The sequence below is a fragment of the Bos javanicus genome, chromosome 10 (assembly GCF_032452875.1).
Source record: "Bos javanicus breed banteng chromosome 10, ARS-OSU_banteng_1.0, whole genome shotgun sequence".
In the NCBI taxonomy this organism is placed as follows: Eukaryota; Metazoa; Chordata; class Mammalia; order Artiodactyla; family Bovidae; genus Bos; species Bos javanicus.
In genome coordinates this window covers 59,586,177-59,603,530 of record NC_083877.1, presented here as the reverse complement: position 1 = coordinate 59,603,530, position 17,354 = coordinate 59,586,177, and the positions used below count along the sequence as shown (strand labels likewise).

Genomic DNA, 17,354 nt, shown 5'->3' with positions numbered 1-17,354 from the left:
TGGGGCGGGGTCCGGCGGGGGTGGGGAGGGGGGCAGGAGGTGCAAGGGGCGGCGTGGGGGGCGTGGCGGAAAGCAAATGTGAGAAACAAAGAGAGACCAGGCGGAAAGCCCCCGAGACCAGGAAGGAGAGATGCGATTCTGATTTGGCAGTGGCACCTGCTACCCGCTACTAGGAAATCATAGGACTGTTCTCGTATTTATAAGGCACTTTATTGGTAATAACCATCAGTCATCTCTAAAAGGTACACTAGCGCTCCGCCTGTATTATCCCCTCTAATCTTCTCAGCGTCTTCTAAGGCGTCTTACGGTCACCATTTTTATAAGGTCACACCGTCGGGGAGCCCAGCTTTGCCCCCAGGCCGCCGCGCTCGGGCGGGGAGGTGGCCGAGGCCTCAGCGAGCCGCGGAGCCGCCCTTAAAGCCAGCGGAGGACCGCCGGGGCGGGGCCTACGCACAGGTTACTGCACCCTCACGAGGGGGCAGGCTCAGCCTGCCTGTCACACCCAACAGCCAGCACCCCAGCTCCTTCTGCCAGAGATCCCGCAGCGGTGCGCGGGCGGCCCAAAAGCTCCACTGTCGCCCCCTCCTCGCTGTGCATCCCCGCACCGCCCGCAGCCCTAGAGAAGCCCATTCCGCCGCCGCCCTGCACGCTCGAAGTGCGCCCACCGCCCTGGAGGGGGTAGGGGGCTCCGCCGCCGTCATGTTGCCAGTCGTCTACGCGGTTCTGGCGGGGTTGCTGATGCTCCCGCTGCTGGTGAACCTCTGCTGCCCTTACTTCTTCCAGGACTTGCGCTACTTCCTGCTGGTAGCCGGCGTGGCCCAGCGGGCGCGCAGCAATGGGAAGCGCCGTCCGGTGCGCACCATCCTCTACGCCTTTCTGGAGAAAGTGCAGCAGACTCCACACAAGCCTTTCCTGCTCTTCCACGACGAGACGCTCACCTACGCGCAGGTGGACCGACGCAGCAACCAAGTGGCTCGGGCGCTGCGCGACCACCTCGGCCTGCGGCAGGGAGACTGCGTGGCAATTTTCATGGGCAATGAACCAGCTTACATATGGCTGTGGCTGGGACTGATCAAGCTGGGCTGTGCCATGGCGTGCCTCAACTACAACATCCGCGGGAAGTCCCTGTTGCACTGCTTTCAGTGCTCTGGAGCGAAGGTTCTACTGGTCTCACCAGGTGAGCCTGGGGACCACCTCACCCTGGCACTGGGCTCCTTCTCTTCTTGACAGCCTGGCATAGGGGTTGCGGGGGATGAGGGTTCAGATCAGAACTAGAGATGTAGAGAGAGGGGATGGCAACCCTTCCTCCAAACGCTAATTAATGGTTATTAGAACCTTCTGTTGTAGAAGCTGATCAAGCCAGATATTATGTGAATCACCGTACATGTAGTGTTGCTGGTAATACAACAGATAGGGTTGACTTTGTAGATGAGACCAGTCAGACCAGAGAGGTGAAGCTTTATGTCCCAGATCACAGAATTGGGAGGAGGGGGTTAACTAGATCTGTCTGCCTCCAGAATTCAAGGTCCTAGCTGGTGCTGACAATATCTGCATTAAAATCCAGAGGGTCTAAAGTGTGAAGTCCAGAGGATCCAGAGAGACTGTTCCCTCTGCTCCTTGATTGACTGTATAATCCTGGGAAAGTCACTTTCCCCCTCCATATCTTGGTTTCCTCCTCTGTGATGGTCTTCAAGACTGCTTCCAGCTCTCAAATTCTGTTAGCCTCCCTGGATTCTCACTGCAGAAAGAGAGAATCCACCTGATCCCCAAGAAGACTTTGATCACCTGCTGCAAGCCCTAGTGAGCCCTCATTACGTTTATAGCAACAGTGACCTTTGGTTCTGTAGTTGCCTCCTGCAGCTTTTCAACAAGACCTGAAATGGTAACTTCATGCTCCAGTGGTGACCAGGTCAGGAAGAATCCGAGAACCTGTTACCCAAAGGACTAGCTGGTTTTCCTATCCCAGGAAGCTTGTCCCTACATTTGAATAAGGACCAAGGATTGCTTTTCACTCTCTCAGTAAGAGGAGGGCTAAACAGGTGTGGGCTAAAAGATGTGGGGAAGTAGGGAGCCAGGAAGTCTCACCTTTCTGGAATGTCTTTCTTTCTGTGCCAAGCTCTATGCTGGATGCTTTTATTACCCTGAGAATTAATATATCATTACCCCCTGTCACACAGCTGAAGAAACTGAGGCTTAAAATTCCAACCTAGGTCTGTCTAGTTTCAGAGCTCATGACTCTCCCTACACCATGCTACCTTTCTCTTCACAGAGAAATCTTTCTCTTCACAAATGAAAAGTGTTAGAGCTGGAACAGACTAAGCATCCATCTTTTCTCCGCCTTCATTTCATAGTTGAGGACTCTGAAGTACACTAAGGAGTTTGCCTAGTTACAGTAAGTCAACATGTCTATTCATTTTGGGAAGCCAGGAAACTACACACCTGTTTCATCAGACATAAATAATCCAAAAAGAAATGAAGGCTTTGCATAAAAGCTGAAAAGCAAAGGGGTAATTTTAAAGGCATTATTTGAGGGCTTCCCATGTGGCATAGTGGTAAAGAATCCACTTGCCAATGCAGGAGAGGCAAGAGACTCAGGTTCAACTCCTGGGTCGGGAAGATACCCTGGAGAAGAGCATGGCTACCCACTCCAGTATTCTTGTCTGGAGAACCCCATGGACAGAGGAGCCTGGTGGGCTACAGTCTATGGGGTCACAAAGAGTTGAACACAGCTGAGTGCCTGAGCACACGCGTGCACGCGCGCGCACACACACACACACACACACATTATTTGAAAGGGATAGCTTTTTGAAGAAAATTCCCAACAATTTCTAGTTGCCTGGGGAAAGAGACAACTTCACTATTTAGTAACTGCAAGACTCTCTTAAACCCATTTACCACTTGATTCAGAGGAAAGTTATTAACACAGTGATCTGTGTACTTCAGGAGGTATTTAAGTACTTCTTTTCCTGCATATTATTCCAGGTCCCCTCGTGAGGAAGTCAAGGCCTGGGAGTTTTGTTGACAAAGAAGCTTCGATTTAAATGACTATACTGGAGTTTGGTTCTGTAATCAAATCAGGAATACAACCAGATATCTCCCTTTTTGCCCAGGCAACAGTCTTCTGTCACTGAGTATTATGCTTTGGTCAGCATACGTAGATAGTATAATGAAATTCCAACATTCAGGTCAAATTTGAATGACTTTCCAGTGGACCTACAGCACTCTGACAGTAAACTGACCTTTGAGAGAAGCCATACATTTGAAAACCATTCTGTTTTTCCAAATCACTGAGAAACTGTTACACCACATGCAGAATTGCACTCTGATCCAAAACAGTTACTGCCATGGGGGTAACAGAGTCCAAAGTTGCATGCTGGTTAGTAAACGTGCCCATGTGCAAATGTGTTGAATGGACTGATTCTTCAAATTCTTTAAAGTTGGAAAGAATCTTAGAGATATCCTAAGATTAACAAGTGTGTTATATAACAAATGTGTTGTTTATATAACTCTTAACAAGTGTGTTGCTGCTGCTGCTGCTAAGTCACTTCAGTCGTGTCCGACTCTGTGCGACCCCATAGACGGCAGCCCACCAGGATCCCCCGTCCCTGGGATTCTCCAGGCAAGAACACTGGAGTGGGGTGCCATTTCCTTCTCCAATGCATGAAAGTGAAAGTGAAGTCACTCAGTTGTGTCAGACTCTTAGCGACCCCATGAACCTCAGCCTACCAGGCTCCTCCATCCATGGGATTCTCCAGACAAGAGTACTGGAGTGGGGTGCCATTGCCTTCTCCTAACAAGTGTGTTATACTTCAGTAAAACGTTTAGAAGAGTCACTTTAATGAGTGGAAGGATCACCTGGGGAGCTCATTTTAAAAAACAATTTCCTGAGCCTCATCCCCCCAAAAACACTGATTCAGCAGGACTGTGGGGGAGGCAGGAAAGTATATTTTTACAGCAAGCCCCATCCCACTCCTAGATGATTTGGAAGCAGATCATCTAAGGAATAGGCTTTGAGTCTGGTAATTCCCACTTTGTTTAATAGTTGTTTGTTTAATAGTTGAATGAACGAAGGCCCAGAGGAGTGATATCAATTGCCCAGGGTCAGAGAGAGCTGGAGACAGAACCCAATTATTTTTGTCTCACTTCTAGGATGCTTTTTATATTCTATTATGCCATCTAAACAGGAGACAGAAAGATGAGAAGTTTTACAAATGTTAGAGAGGTGACAATTCAACAGAGTTTGATTCTTTACTTCAAATTTCAACCTCAGAGCTCATGGGTTTCTTGAGTTTCAACTGTGTCAAATTCTGGAGCATATACAAAGGACTGGCACAGTGGTGTTTATGATGAAGATTGATCCCCTTGTCATGAATTTGGGGGACTCTTCACAAAGCTTAACAGGGCTCAATCCTGTCAGGCATTTCAGTGCCCAATTTTTTTCATCAGAACTTACTATACTTAGAGAAAACCAAAGACTCACAACACCTCCCTGCATCAATCAGAAACACCCATCTCCCAGAAAACAGGATTTTCTCTGTGTGGTGCATTTCAGGATCCTTCTCCATAGACTACTCTAATGTAAGTAATCACATGGTAAAATTACCTTCAGCTATTGGAACCTCCATCAGTGTTGTAGTTGATAGAAACCAATTTATTGGGCCAGTAGTTTTTCAAGCAGTTTCCCAAAACAGGTAAGACGGGAAGCCATACTTAATTTCATATAACATAGAATATTTTTTTTAAAAAAGAGTCCCCCAAATAGTGAATTTGCTTTGTTTCCATTTATGCTAACATTATGGCACCCTACTCCAGTACTCTTGCCTGGAAAATCCCATGGACAGAGGAGCCTGGTAGGCTGCAATCCATGGGGTCACTAGGAGTCGGACATGACTGAGCAACTTCACTTTCACTTTTCACTTTCATACATCGGAGAAGGAAATGGCACCCCACTCCAATGCTCTTGCCTGGAGAATCCCAGGGACAGGGGAGCCTGGTGGGCTGCCGTCTATGGGGTCGCACAGAGTCGGACACGACTGAAGTGATTTAGCAGCAAGATTGTTGCTAACCTAGCTCTTCTCCTGGAAGGATAACTCCTTCATTAGCTCACTGGCCAGGTCTACCTTGCATGGCTCAACCAATCATGCACAGCACCCCCAGTGTTGATACTACTCTTGTATAAGGCTTTAGTAACAAAGATGGGCTTCCCAGGTGGCGCTCGTGGTAAACAGCCCACCTGCCCATGCAGGTAGACATAAGAGACCTAGGTTTGATTCCTGAGTTGGAAAGATCCCTTGGATCACAGCAACCCACTCCTGTATTCTTGTCTGAAGAATCCCATGGACAGAACAGCCTGGCAGGCTGCAGTCTATAGGCGCACAGAGAGTCGGAGATGACTGAAGCTACTTAGCACGCAGGCAACAATTAAAGATACTTTGTGTTTCAAGATTGAGATCCAGAGAAGTGATAAAATGTTCCCAATTATCTTTGACCTGGTCTTTCAGGGTTGTAAAAAATAAAATTTGACCTCCTTTAAACAATGTGATAAGATAAAATGTTTCCAATAGCTTTCAAAAGTATTGCATCATTGAAAGTTCTAAAAGAGGAGAACATTCTAAAACTAATGTCAGGACCAAAGAGAACTCTTGTCAGATAAACTTTTGAGGTTAGATGCAGAAAAGCAGATGGTATAACAATTTGATATCATATCAACAAACATTTCCCACAAGGTACAAGCTAGTTGTCCTGGTGGGAGGCAGAGAGAAAAAGCTAAATTAGTTTAAGGATCTTACAGTCCAGTTGAAGAACTAAGTCACATGTGATTGGAATGATGAGGAGAATGTGATAAGTATACTGGGAGGGCTTCAGGATGCTGTAGAAGAAAAAGAGAGGATGAATGTTTCTTGGGGGCATTGACAACAGAGCTGCTGCTGCTGCTAAGTTGCTTCAGTCGTGACTGACTCTGTGTGACCCCATGGTCAGCAGCCCATCAGGCTCCTTTGCCCAGGGGATTCTCCAGGCAAGAATACTGGAGTGGGTTGCCATTTCCTTCTCCGTGACAACAGAGCGTAGGTAAGTGCAATTGGGGAGCAGGAATTCTAGGCAGGAGGAGCCCAGAGGCATTTTTCCTCAGGTCTCCAACTCACTCCAGTATTCTTGCCTGGAGAATCCCATGGACAGAGGAGCCTGGCAGGCTTCAGACCACAGGGTCACAAGAGTCAGACATGACTTAATGACTAAACCACCACCAACACAATGAGATGCTTTGTTAAAGAGTTTTACTATGTAAGGACTACAGTAGGCTGGGCTTAAGTGTTAGTCATTTTTAAACTGTTTACTGAGGAAACTCTACTATAGAGAAAATAGGACTCAGAAAACCCAAGGAATGGCCAACAGTGGTGGCCTCAGACTCATGCAAGGAGGTAATTTTCTAGTGCAAGCTTCAGTCAAGAATCAGGGCATAGATATAGCCTCTCCATTCCTCTTCTGGGCTGCTCAAGAAGTAACTTAGGTGTGTTGCAACTTAGGTGTGTTGCTTCAATGTACTTTGTCTCAACAGGTTACAGTTCTCTCATATATCTTTGAATAATGCCTTAGTAATACCTAGCACATAGTCGTCACTCAGTAAATATTTGTGGCATTAATCAGTTCAGTTCAGTCGCCCAGTCGTGTCCAACTCTTTGTGACCTGATGGACTGCAGCGCGCCAGGCCTCCCTGTCCATCACCAACTCCCAGAGTTTACTCAAACTCACGTCCGTTGAGTCGGTGATGCCATCCAACCATCTCATCCTCTGTCGTCCCCTTCTCATCCCGCCTTCAGTCTTGCCCAGCATCAGGGGCTTTTCCAATGAGTCAGTTCTTTGCATCAGGTGGCCAAAGTATTGGAGTTTCAGCTTAAGCATCAGTCCTTCCAATGAATAGTCAGAATTGATTTCCTTTAGGATGGACTGGTTGGATCTCCTTGCAGTCCAAGGGACTCTCAAGAGTCTTGTCCAATACCACAGTTCAAAAGCATCAATTCTTCAGCATTCAGTTTTCTTTATAGTCCAGCTCTCACATCCATACATGACTACTGGGAAAACCATAGCTTTGGCTAGACAGACCTTTGTTGGTGGCATTAATAAGTTCCATTAAAAAAAAAAGTTCCATTCTTTTGGTTGGTTGTAACAAGCTTTCTTCTTTGAAGTTTAAGAACTATTGGGATGGTCATGAGGGCATGAAAAAAAAAAATGATGTTAAAACAGTCAAATATATCCTGATTTGAGAAAATCCATTTAGACCCAATCTGCCCCAGGCCCAGCCTCTCCCTACCACAGACTTTTTAAAAAATTTTTTAATATAAATTTATTTATTTTAATTGGAGGATAATTACTTTACAATATTGTATTGGTTTTGCCATACATTGTATGGCATTAATACATGTATACAAATGTATACATTAATACATACATGAATCTGCCACAAGTTTTTTTAAACTTTATTTTATATTGGGATATAGCCATCAACAAGCAATGTTGTGATAGTTTCAGGTGAACAGCAAAGGGATTCAGCCATACACGTACATGTATCCATTCTCCCCTAAACCCCCCTCCCATCCAGGCTGCCACATAACATTGAGCAGAGTTCCCTGTGCTAGTAGGTCCTTGTTGGTTATACATTTTAAATATAGCAGTGTTACATGCCCATCCCAAACTCCCTAACTATTCCTTCTCCCCATCCTTCCCCTCCACCCCGGCAACCATAAGTTCATTTTCTAAGTCTGTGAGTCTTTTTTTGCTCTATAAGTAAGTTCATTTGTATCATCTTTTTAGATTCCACATATGAGGGATGTCATACAATATTTCTCCTTCTCTGATTTACTTCACTCAGTATAATACTCTCTAGGTCCATCTATGTTGCTGCAAATGGCATCATTTCATTCTTTTTTATATCACAGACTTATTTTGCCTCCCAGTTTTCTTCTGGCAGAGGGCTACAAGACAGACTCTCTCTCCAGGACTCACTGCGAGAGAGGGAGCTGGTGATGGGCACAGAATGGGCTGCTGGGGAGAGTCTGTGCCCAGGATGGAAGGGCACAGAAACCCAGACGACAAATGAGGAGGGTATTCAAGAGCTAGAGTCCCAGACAAGCAGCCCACAGTTTGAAGAGAGAGCTCGCTTAAAGACGTTCTGTAAAATTTTTCTTCTTGACCTGCTCATAACTAAAGCTTGCAAGGGAGGACGATTGTACATCTCCATTCAAAAACAAACCAGCACATTGCTGGCATGTTTGGGAATGTTTATCAGTTTATTTTCTTTAGCAATAAGAAAGGAGTGAAGGGATAAAGACAAAATAAATTCTAAATCCGCAGTGAATGTTATTGAATCCAGAAGAAGGACAGAGTTCAGATTATACTGCATAATGAATATAAGCAGCCAGTGTTTGAAAAAGACCTCCCACAGCCTCTGAGAAACCAGGAAGTACACAGGTGGTAGACAGGTGACTTGTTTGCTTATGGATATCAAATGATTATGTAGGGCCTGGTATGATCTGGTAATCTCTGACAAGGAATTACCTTTGATTCTAGGGCTAGTTAGAAAGCAAGATACTTTGACCAAGAACTTTAACTGAGAGAAGTGAAAAATAATGTTAAGAAATTATGTAACTATATAAATATGAGATGAGTGTGTATCTCCCTGCTAAAAATTTCTTTACTCCTGAGGGACTTAGCCTTGATTAAACGTCTTTCTGACCTCAAGGTGATTTGCATTGTGGAGGGAAGGTGAGGGTATGCGAAAAGTGAGTGTCAGTCATTCAGTTGTGTCTCTTTGAGAACTCATGGGCTGTAGCCCCATAGGCTGTAGCCTGTCAGGCTCCTCTGTCTTTGGGATTTTCCAGGCAAGAATACCAGAGTGGGTTGCCATGCCCTTCTCCAGGGGATCTTACTGACCCAGGGATTGAACCCAGGTCTCCTGCATTACAAAAAGATTCTTTACCATCTGAGTCACCAAGGAAGCCCTAGGGGAGGTTATGCAAGCCTCTATCTGAAGGGTGTTCTATGACATTGTGTTGATGTACAGACTATATGCTAGATTATTAATTACTATAATTCCAAACTGCCAGTAATAGAAATGAGAAATCACAGTTACAAACTGTATTTTTAAAACTATTTTCAGACTGTCTCCATGATCTGTGTTAGAACCAGTTTGTTTCAGTTGCCTTTCTGACTGAAGGAAAGTCTTCAATTCTGATTTGTTCATCTGCCAACCAGTTCACATCATCCTGAAATTCTGATCAAAACCATTTCTGTCCTCTGCCGTCTTTTCAAATCTTACTTTATTGGTAAACATTTCTGGGGTGTTTTATGTAACTAACTTGGTTAGTTACTCTCTCCATGAGGCAATCTAATAGCAAAACAAGCTACTAGATTGAATGTTTTTCCTATTTAAAAGCAGTGGGTTTAGCCAGTTGCATTTTGCCACTTTGGTGACGAAGACTGATTCAGCTCACTACCCACCCTCTCTCCCTGCTTTCGAGGAATGGGCCTGTGTCCTCAGAAATTTCTCTTCTGACCTTCTTTTAAAAAAAAAAAAAAGAGGGTTGTAAGTGGGAGAGGAAACTTCAGAAAAAACCTGATTTTTTTCTTTTCTATAAAATGGATCTTAAGGAATGCAGATGTTATAATCAGTTGGTTTTCCATCATCAAATGTGTACTGCTTTCTCTGAGGTTCTATAAGTGAAAGTGAAAGTGTTAGTCACTCAATCGTGTCCCACTCTTGTCTCCTACATTACAAGCAGATTCTTTATCATCTGAGCCACCAAGGGGGCTCTCTGGGGTTCTACACCCATCCATGATCTCAGCTCAGGCTAATGAAGAAAGGACAGATCTACTGTACACCCTTCAGGTGCAGGCAACTTTCTGTGAATACTATTTCTCATACCCATGCTTTTCATAAAACTTGAGGTTATTCTCTTCATCAGAAAGACAAATAAGAGATGATCCATATTACTACTGAGAGGCAGATCCGAATGCTTTCACGAGCACTGAGCATGTCAAGTAGACAGCGTCTTCCAAAATCTCAAGGTCCTTTACCGAAACTTGAACTTGAACGACTAGTACAAGAAAGTGGTAATCCTAGAAGCCCAATATAATTCTTTTTGTTTTGTATGTAATGATCCATATAGAGACTCACTGAGCTTCTGTCCTCATTTGTGGAAACAAGGTTACCATTGTCTAAAACACAGGGTTGTTGTGAAAATTATGTGAGGTGATGTATGTAAAGCTACTATACAAACTGTCCTCCACAAAAGAAATTTGTAAATGTTTAATCAGTAAGAATGAAAGGTGTGGTGGATGCTGTGATGCGCTGCCCCATTCCCCACTCCAGGACTGAGGTACTCCTTCCTCTGCTGCTGGAGGCATTGGCAACGGCCAGCTATCAGCCGAGAACCATTCCAGGACTTGCCGTTAGTTGAAGAAAGCCTCTTTACCCAAGGTCAAGTACTACTGCCCCAATCTGCATCCCATGACTGGTTGGTGGGCAGGCACAGAGGTAGAACCTACTTTGTTTCATTTGGGACAGCCTGAAGGGCCATCCCGGGCCCAGAGTCCAGGTAAGATCAATTGAGGGAGGCCACTGCATGGCTGCATCGAAGCACAATCTCTTCCTCCATCCAGTCTACCTCCATTGCAGCCCCGCAGGCATCATTCCCAAGAGGACCCCTACACAAAAGTCTCAGAATTCCAGGGAGCTCAGCCTGTGTCAAGTAGAATCATTTGATCTTATGTGTCCTTGTGGATTGCCACGTCTATCTTAAGTGGGTTTTCCTGGTGACTCAGATGGTAAAGAATCTGCCTGCAATGCAGGAGACTCAGGTTTGATCCCTGGGTTGGGAATATCCCCTGGAGAAGGGAATGGCTACCCACTCCAGTGTGCTTGCTTGGGAAATTCCAAAGACAGAGGAGCCTGGTGGGCTACAGTCCATGGGCACAGAAAGACACAATGACATGGGCACATGGACACAGCTGAGCAACTGACACTTTCACTTTTCACTTAATCTTCAGTAAGCAGATTTATAGTAATAATTACCAAAAAAATTCATGTGTGAAGCAGAAAACATGGGGGCCAGTCCTATTTATAACAGATTTAAGAAAAGACATTAAATGTTAAATATACAGTTAATGAGTTGCATTCACATCCAGAATTTCCCTTCCAATCTCAGTTTATATATGTGTGTATAGATGTATTTATATAAATATTGCATCTTTAGTTTAAAGGGAAAATGTCTGCTACCATAGGACATATGTTGTGTCTGATTCTTTGGCACCCCATGAACTGCAGTACACCAGGCTTCCCTGTCCTTCACTATCTCCCTGAGTTTGCTCAAACTCATGTCCATTGAATCCATGATGCCATCCAACCATCTCATCCTCTGATGCCCCCTTCTCCTCCTGCCCCCAATCTTTTCCAGCATCAGGGATTTATCAGGTAGGTAAAGTAAAGGTCAGTATAGGACATGTGAGGTATGCCTTGATATGATTGGGAGCGACTGGAACCTCAAGTCAATATCCAAACGTAAATTCTACACCAACAGCCCAGAGGTCAGGTAAAGAAACTGTGCTGGGCTGGGGCAATGGCCTTCCCTTCAGATAAGATGACCTCTGTGAAAGGTCAGGGATTGTAAACCAAAAGCATGCAGAGGGCCAAGTGGAAACATGAGGGAACGGAAGCCCCAATTGTCCAGATTACTTGAACTGTGATCAAGCATGATACCTGCTTAATTGCATTTCCTTTTACCTTTATTATTCTGTTGTTCAGTCACTAAGTTGTTACATGGTATGCTTCAGCATACCAGGCCTCCCTGACCCTCACTATCTCCTGGAGTTTGTCCAAGTTCATGTCCATTGAATCAGGTGATGCTGTCCAACCATCTCATCCTCTGCTGCCCTCTTCTCCTTTTGCCTTCAATCTTTCCCAGCATCAGGGTCTTTTCCAATGAGTTGGCTGTTTATTTCATTATTACTATTATTATTTTATATAATAATTATAAATTATCTAAGAAACTACTAATTTCAGATATATCATTAATGCCTGCATACATCTACTTTCAAAAAATTACAGAAAAAATTAAAGTCTCTTTTGACTTATAATTTTTCTCTCATCAAGACTTACCAAATCTTGTCTGTTCTACCTCCCAACCATCTCTTAAATGCATCTACTTCTCTCTAGGCTCTGTGGCTACCTTAATGTAAAGCTTGATCTATCAAATGGCCTCCCTACCTCTGGTCCTTGCCTTCTCCCACCCACGTACCTGATGTAAGCCAGAGACCTGGTCCCTACCTACATCCAGTTTCTTCTCCCAACATTTTTCCCTCTCATTCTACGTATCAGTCAGCTTTAGCCTGTTTGACCTGCTCTGGCATCCTGCTGTTTGCCTCTGGGCTTCCCTGGTGGCTCAGACAGTAAGGAATCTGTCTGCATGCAGCACGGGAGACCCTGTTTCAATTTCTGAGTCAGAAAGATCCCCTGGAGAAGGGAATGACTACCCACTCCAGAATTCTTGCCTGGGGAATTCCATGACAGAGGAGCCTGATGGGCTATAGTCCACTGGGGTCACAAAGAGTCAGACTCGACTGAGTGACTAAAGCTCACTTGTTTGCCTGTGGGTCTTTACATAAGCTGTTCCATGGCTACAAACAGGCTGAGTCCATCTCAGTGGATCTTCATCTTGCCAACTCCTACTCACCCTTCAGGAATCAGTTGAGGTAACACTTCCTCTGGGTTGTTTTCATGCCCCTCCTCTGTGCTTCCAAAACACCACCTATGACACCTTATTTCAATGGATTATTTCTTGATTCCTCCCCCTTAGACCTGGGCTCTGTGAAAACAGTATCTGCTATACACACTGTTGGTTCCAATGCTGAGAACCATGCACACAGGAAACACACTTTAAATAGATGTCAAATAACTGTTGGGAGAGAGAGAGGAGAAGAATAAGAAATAATCCAGGTAATTTATGAACACACTGTATAACTAAATAGGCTCAGTCTCAGGTAGAAGAGAAGGAGGGAGAGAGATTTCTTAATTCTTTAAGTAGCAATAGTAGTTTTGTTTTATTTTTAATTTACTTTCGTGTCCCTTACTTGGATGTAAGACATACCTCTATCACAAAAATGATTTAATTTTGCATTTGACTGGAGATTTATCAACTCACAGTATTGCAATATCTAAATCCTTGAACATCAACAGCTTTTGCTTATTCCTCTGTCTCTTCCCCAGTGGCTAATACAATACTTTGTGTAGATTCTTTCAGCTGTAAACACTTGTTAAGCACTTACGGCAGGGCCAAGATGATCAAGTTATAATCCCTTCACCTCAAAGTTTTCACTGCCAAATAGAGGAGAAAAAGAAGTGAAGCGTGTTATACTACATACTAAACACACTGCTAGACGTATAATGCAAACTCCTATGGGAGGACCACAGAGTTAAATGCAATGAGGCTGTTTTGAAGGATGAACAGAAGTTTTTCCAGTGACCAGGGGCTAGGGGCAGGAGGGCGTTCCAAGCAGATGAAACCACCTGGACAAAGGTGGTAAGATGTGAGAATTATGGCTCCATTCACTTCACATAAATCAGTGTGATTAGAGGAAAAGGGACAAGGGTAGTTAAGAAGATGACATCAGAAAAATCGGGGCGGGGGATGTAGGCTGAGAAGAACCGTAGAACCATCCACTGCATTAGAAAGATTCTATCACAAGGGATAAGCAACCACTGAAGGATTTTAAACAGGGCAAGAACGAGAAGTCGGGCAGTGGTGTCACTGACACTGGAAGCAGGGAGAGGTTAGAGGCAAGGAGATCGGTCAGGAAGCTATTGTGACAATTTCGGTAGGAAATAATGAGAATCTGAACCACGGCACTGGCAAGGGACCTTAGCACTCCAGTTACCATTTTTACAACAGTAATATTTCTGATGATCTTCTCAAAATACTGAAGAACTAGAGAGCAACCATTCAAAATGAAAGAGGAGAAGAGAGCATCAAAAGGAATAAGCTGATCTGATGGAGGTTAAAAAAGAACTGAGACAAATAGTACATTAAGGAATAATAGCCAGTAGACACTCCAGGAGAAAACTGTTCAAGAAAGGAAAGATGCTTATAGTGTGTTACTTGGCTCTACAGTCATATTTGAAATAATTACATTGTCATAATCTTGTCAGTCCTGATTATTTGTTCTAGAATTTCTAGAGCCAACACATAGACAAAGCTAGAAAGATAGAATTATAGTCTCAGAATAGATAAAAAATACCATTAACCCTGACAACATAAAGTGAAAATAATAACTGTTGGGGGTGAACAAGGGGGGAATGGAGGTGGGTTTCAAAAATGGTAAGACATGATGTAGCAGGAAAAGTATGTAATTTGGTGAAGAAGTGACTGCTAGAAGAAACAGCTAAAAAAAACCCAAAAAACCTAAAAGTCCTTGCCTCCAGGCAGCAGGTTTATTTGTGAGATAAGGGCCTACTGACTTGCATTATCAACTCTTTTGTACTATTTCATTTATATTTATCAGGTGCATGACTGCTTTGGTTAAAAAATTTTTTAACTTTTTAAATGCATTTATCCAGATGCTATCTCATGTCTTGATGGAGACATTATATGTAAATATCTGAAAAACAAAGCATATAATATGAATCAGATATAGCCTCCCTAAGGTAATTCCCTGGGATATTGAGTCACCTTCCTATTAAGAATAGGCCTATTCATTTCAGTTATCACAATTCAAGACAAAGAAGCTTAAAGAGCATCTCATCTTATAATTAAAATTTAAAATAAAATTTAAAATGGCACAAAAATTCAAGTAACAAACCTGAAATATCGTTTGCACATTACATCAATGCCTTTAAAATGTTTTACCTTGACCCCTATAAAAGCTACATTTGTGTGTGGCTCAGCACTCACACACTCACATAGCTGAAACTCAAAAAAAAAAAAAAAAGAAGAAGAATACTTACCTCTTCCTATGTATGTTATACTTTCTATTTTATTTTTTAGAAAAATCATCACTTTAAATGATTTTAACAATTCGCTGCTGTATTGTGACTCAGAGTTTGAAAAACATGCTAATCAGTCCTTTTTTTTCTTAGGTCGGATAATGTGCTTATGAAATTTGGAGCTTATGTCTCAGATCAGCTGAACCTTCCTAGTAGAACTACTTGTTGCTGATATTTTAAAAATGTGTTACATAAAGTTAGCTTCTATTATCCTTTCAGTAGCATGGTTCCCTTCTTTTCATTTCTCTTTGTCCTTAAAATTTTCTTTTTTTAAAATCTCTGGTCCTGTGGGGCATACACTGGGAATAACTAAATTCACTTCTGGAGTTTTTTGAGATATATATATATCAGATATGCATATAAGTCATACACATGTAATCTTGGTTTTTACCCTTATGTGGTTTGTTTACATTTGCCATGTAATGTACAGATTTCAATCATCTGTCGCTTTTTAAACCATCAAAACTCAGCCTTCCCTTAAATATTGGGATCTTGTGATATTTTCAGATGTGGTAAATTCCATGTTAAAAATACATAACTATAAACATTACTGTGTCTACATGTTTTAACAACACTTAGTGGAAACAAAATCACTACAAAATGTATTGCACTAATAGAGCTTGAATGGACTAATTTAGTTTGTTTGGATTTTTTTCTCTTATTAAATTAAGAACTACAAACCGCTGTTGAAGAGGTGCTGCCAAGCTTGAAGAAAGATGATGTGGCTGTCTATTATGTGAGCAGAACTTCTAACACGGATGGGGTCAACTCTTTCTTAGACAAAGTGGATGAAGTGTCAAGTGAACCTGTCCCAGAATCCTGGAGGTCGGAAGTTACCTTTTCCACTCCTGCCTTATATATTTATACTTCTGGAACCACAGGTAAAAAATAAAGAGAGGATTCTCAAAGCAATGGACCTATCCTGAAAGAGTTAAATGTTGGGTTAGATTTTTAAATGCTCTCTTTCTTTGGCAAGGCTTATCAGATAACTAATACTTCAGGGGATTTAGCTCATTGCCTGTGGGAAGTATGATCTTTTTCCATAGCACATGAAACCATTTGGGTTTTTCTAAGGTACACATACTTCCCCCAGTTGGTGTATAGAACAGGTAGAGAGGTTAACCAAGAACTACAAAAATAATTATGGTGATGATAAGATTTGGTGCTGAATAGGTTGTTAGGATTTTTTTCAAAATGATTGTTGCTTTTTTATTAAGATTGGGCACTGAACAGATTTTGGAATTTTTTTAATGATCGCTACATTTTGATTATACTCTGTCCAGCATCCATATATAATGTATAACCAATTATAAGTGGACTACCGAAAAAGGCTATAGAACAATAATGGGGTTATATTTGTACAAACATTTTGACCACTGTCTTTCAATGCAACAATGACTTGGAGGTGTTTGGTTCTGTGGATGTAGAATGGCTCTTAGCTTAGGGCCTAAAATGCTGTATTTCGTCAAATCTAGGATGTCTTACACCTTCGGTGTAAGCTGTACTATTATTTTACATAAGCCGCTAAGAGAAAACACTGCCAACTGTTATATTACTGAAACACTGCTATGTGGAACAGGCAACATTAAAGGTAGATGTACTAGGTGCTCTTCTAGGAGCTCTGTGGTATTTGTTCATACATTTCTCCCACCACTCTTAAGACAGGTACTACTCTTATTCCTGTTTTACAGATTCAGAAACTGATGCCTAGAGAGTTTAAGAGCTTCCCAAGATAGGAAGTAGAAGTGTCAGGCTTCACTTTGCTAGGCTGACTCCACAGCTCATACAACTGACCTCTCTGCCAGAATACCTCCCAGTTCATCCATCTGATAGCTATTTGGTGTCTGCCTACTCAAGGTCAGGGAAATGTTACCAAAATGTAATCATATGAAGTCTGAGAGAATATATTTAAGAAAGGATAAGAAGCTACCCCCAGCATCCTAATTATTCTTAATAATATTGGAAAGTTGAATATGTGAGTCATTTGATTAAAATTTTAACTCAAGCAGATAATTCTAGCATGCATCCTCCTTGTAAAATAATCAAACATTAGAGATAAGGGTTACTTTGAGCCTTATGAGGAGGGGTAGCTTGGGATGACCTATTAAAGCTCATCTCCAGAGCATAACAGCTATCGTTCTTTGTCAAAAGTTCTATTTCGCCATGTCAACAGAATGATAGGATGACAGGGTTTAACCAGATGCTTCCACTACCTCCAGAACTACCTCAATATATGGAACTTATACCCTCATTTCTTAATAGAATGGTAAAACTAAACTGTAAACTTTGGTTTGGGAAGTAATTGAGGTAAAACAAGCCCTTA

General features: G+C 42.6%; 1 protein-coding gene across 1 annotated transcript in view; it reads left to right on the top strand.

The window, feature by feature from the left end:
* Nucleotides 1–466: 466 nt before the first annotated feature.
* The window catches only part of SLC27A2 (solute carrier family 27 member 2), a 58,050-nt gene continuing 41,162 nt past the window's right edge, over nt 467–17,354 (top strand). The window contains exons 1-2 of the mRNA XM_061428798.1: nt 467–1,177; nt 15,703–15,912. Of these exons, the coding sequence (XP_061284782.1) occupies nt 700–1,177; nt 15,703–15,912 (688 nt within the window). The 5' untranslated portion in view covers nt 467–699. The remainder of the gene's footprint in view (nt 1,178–15,702; nt 15,913–17,354) is intronic.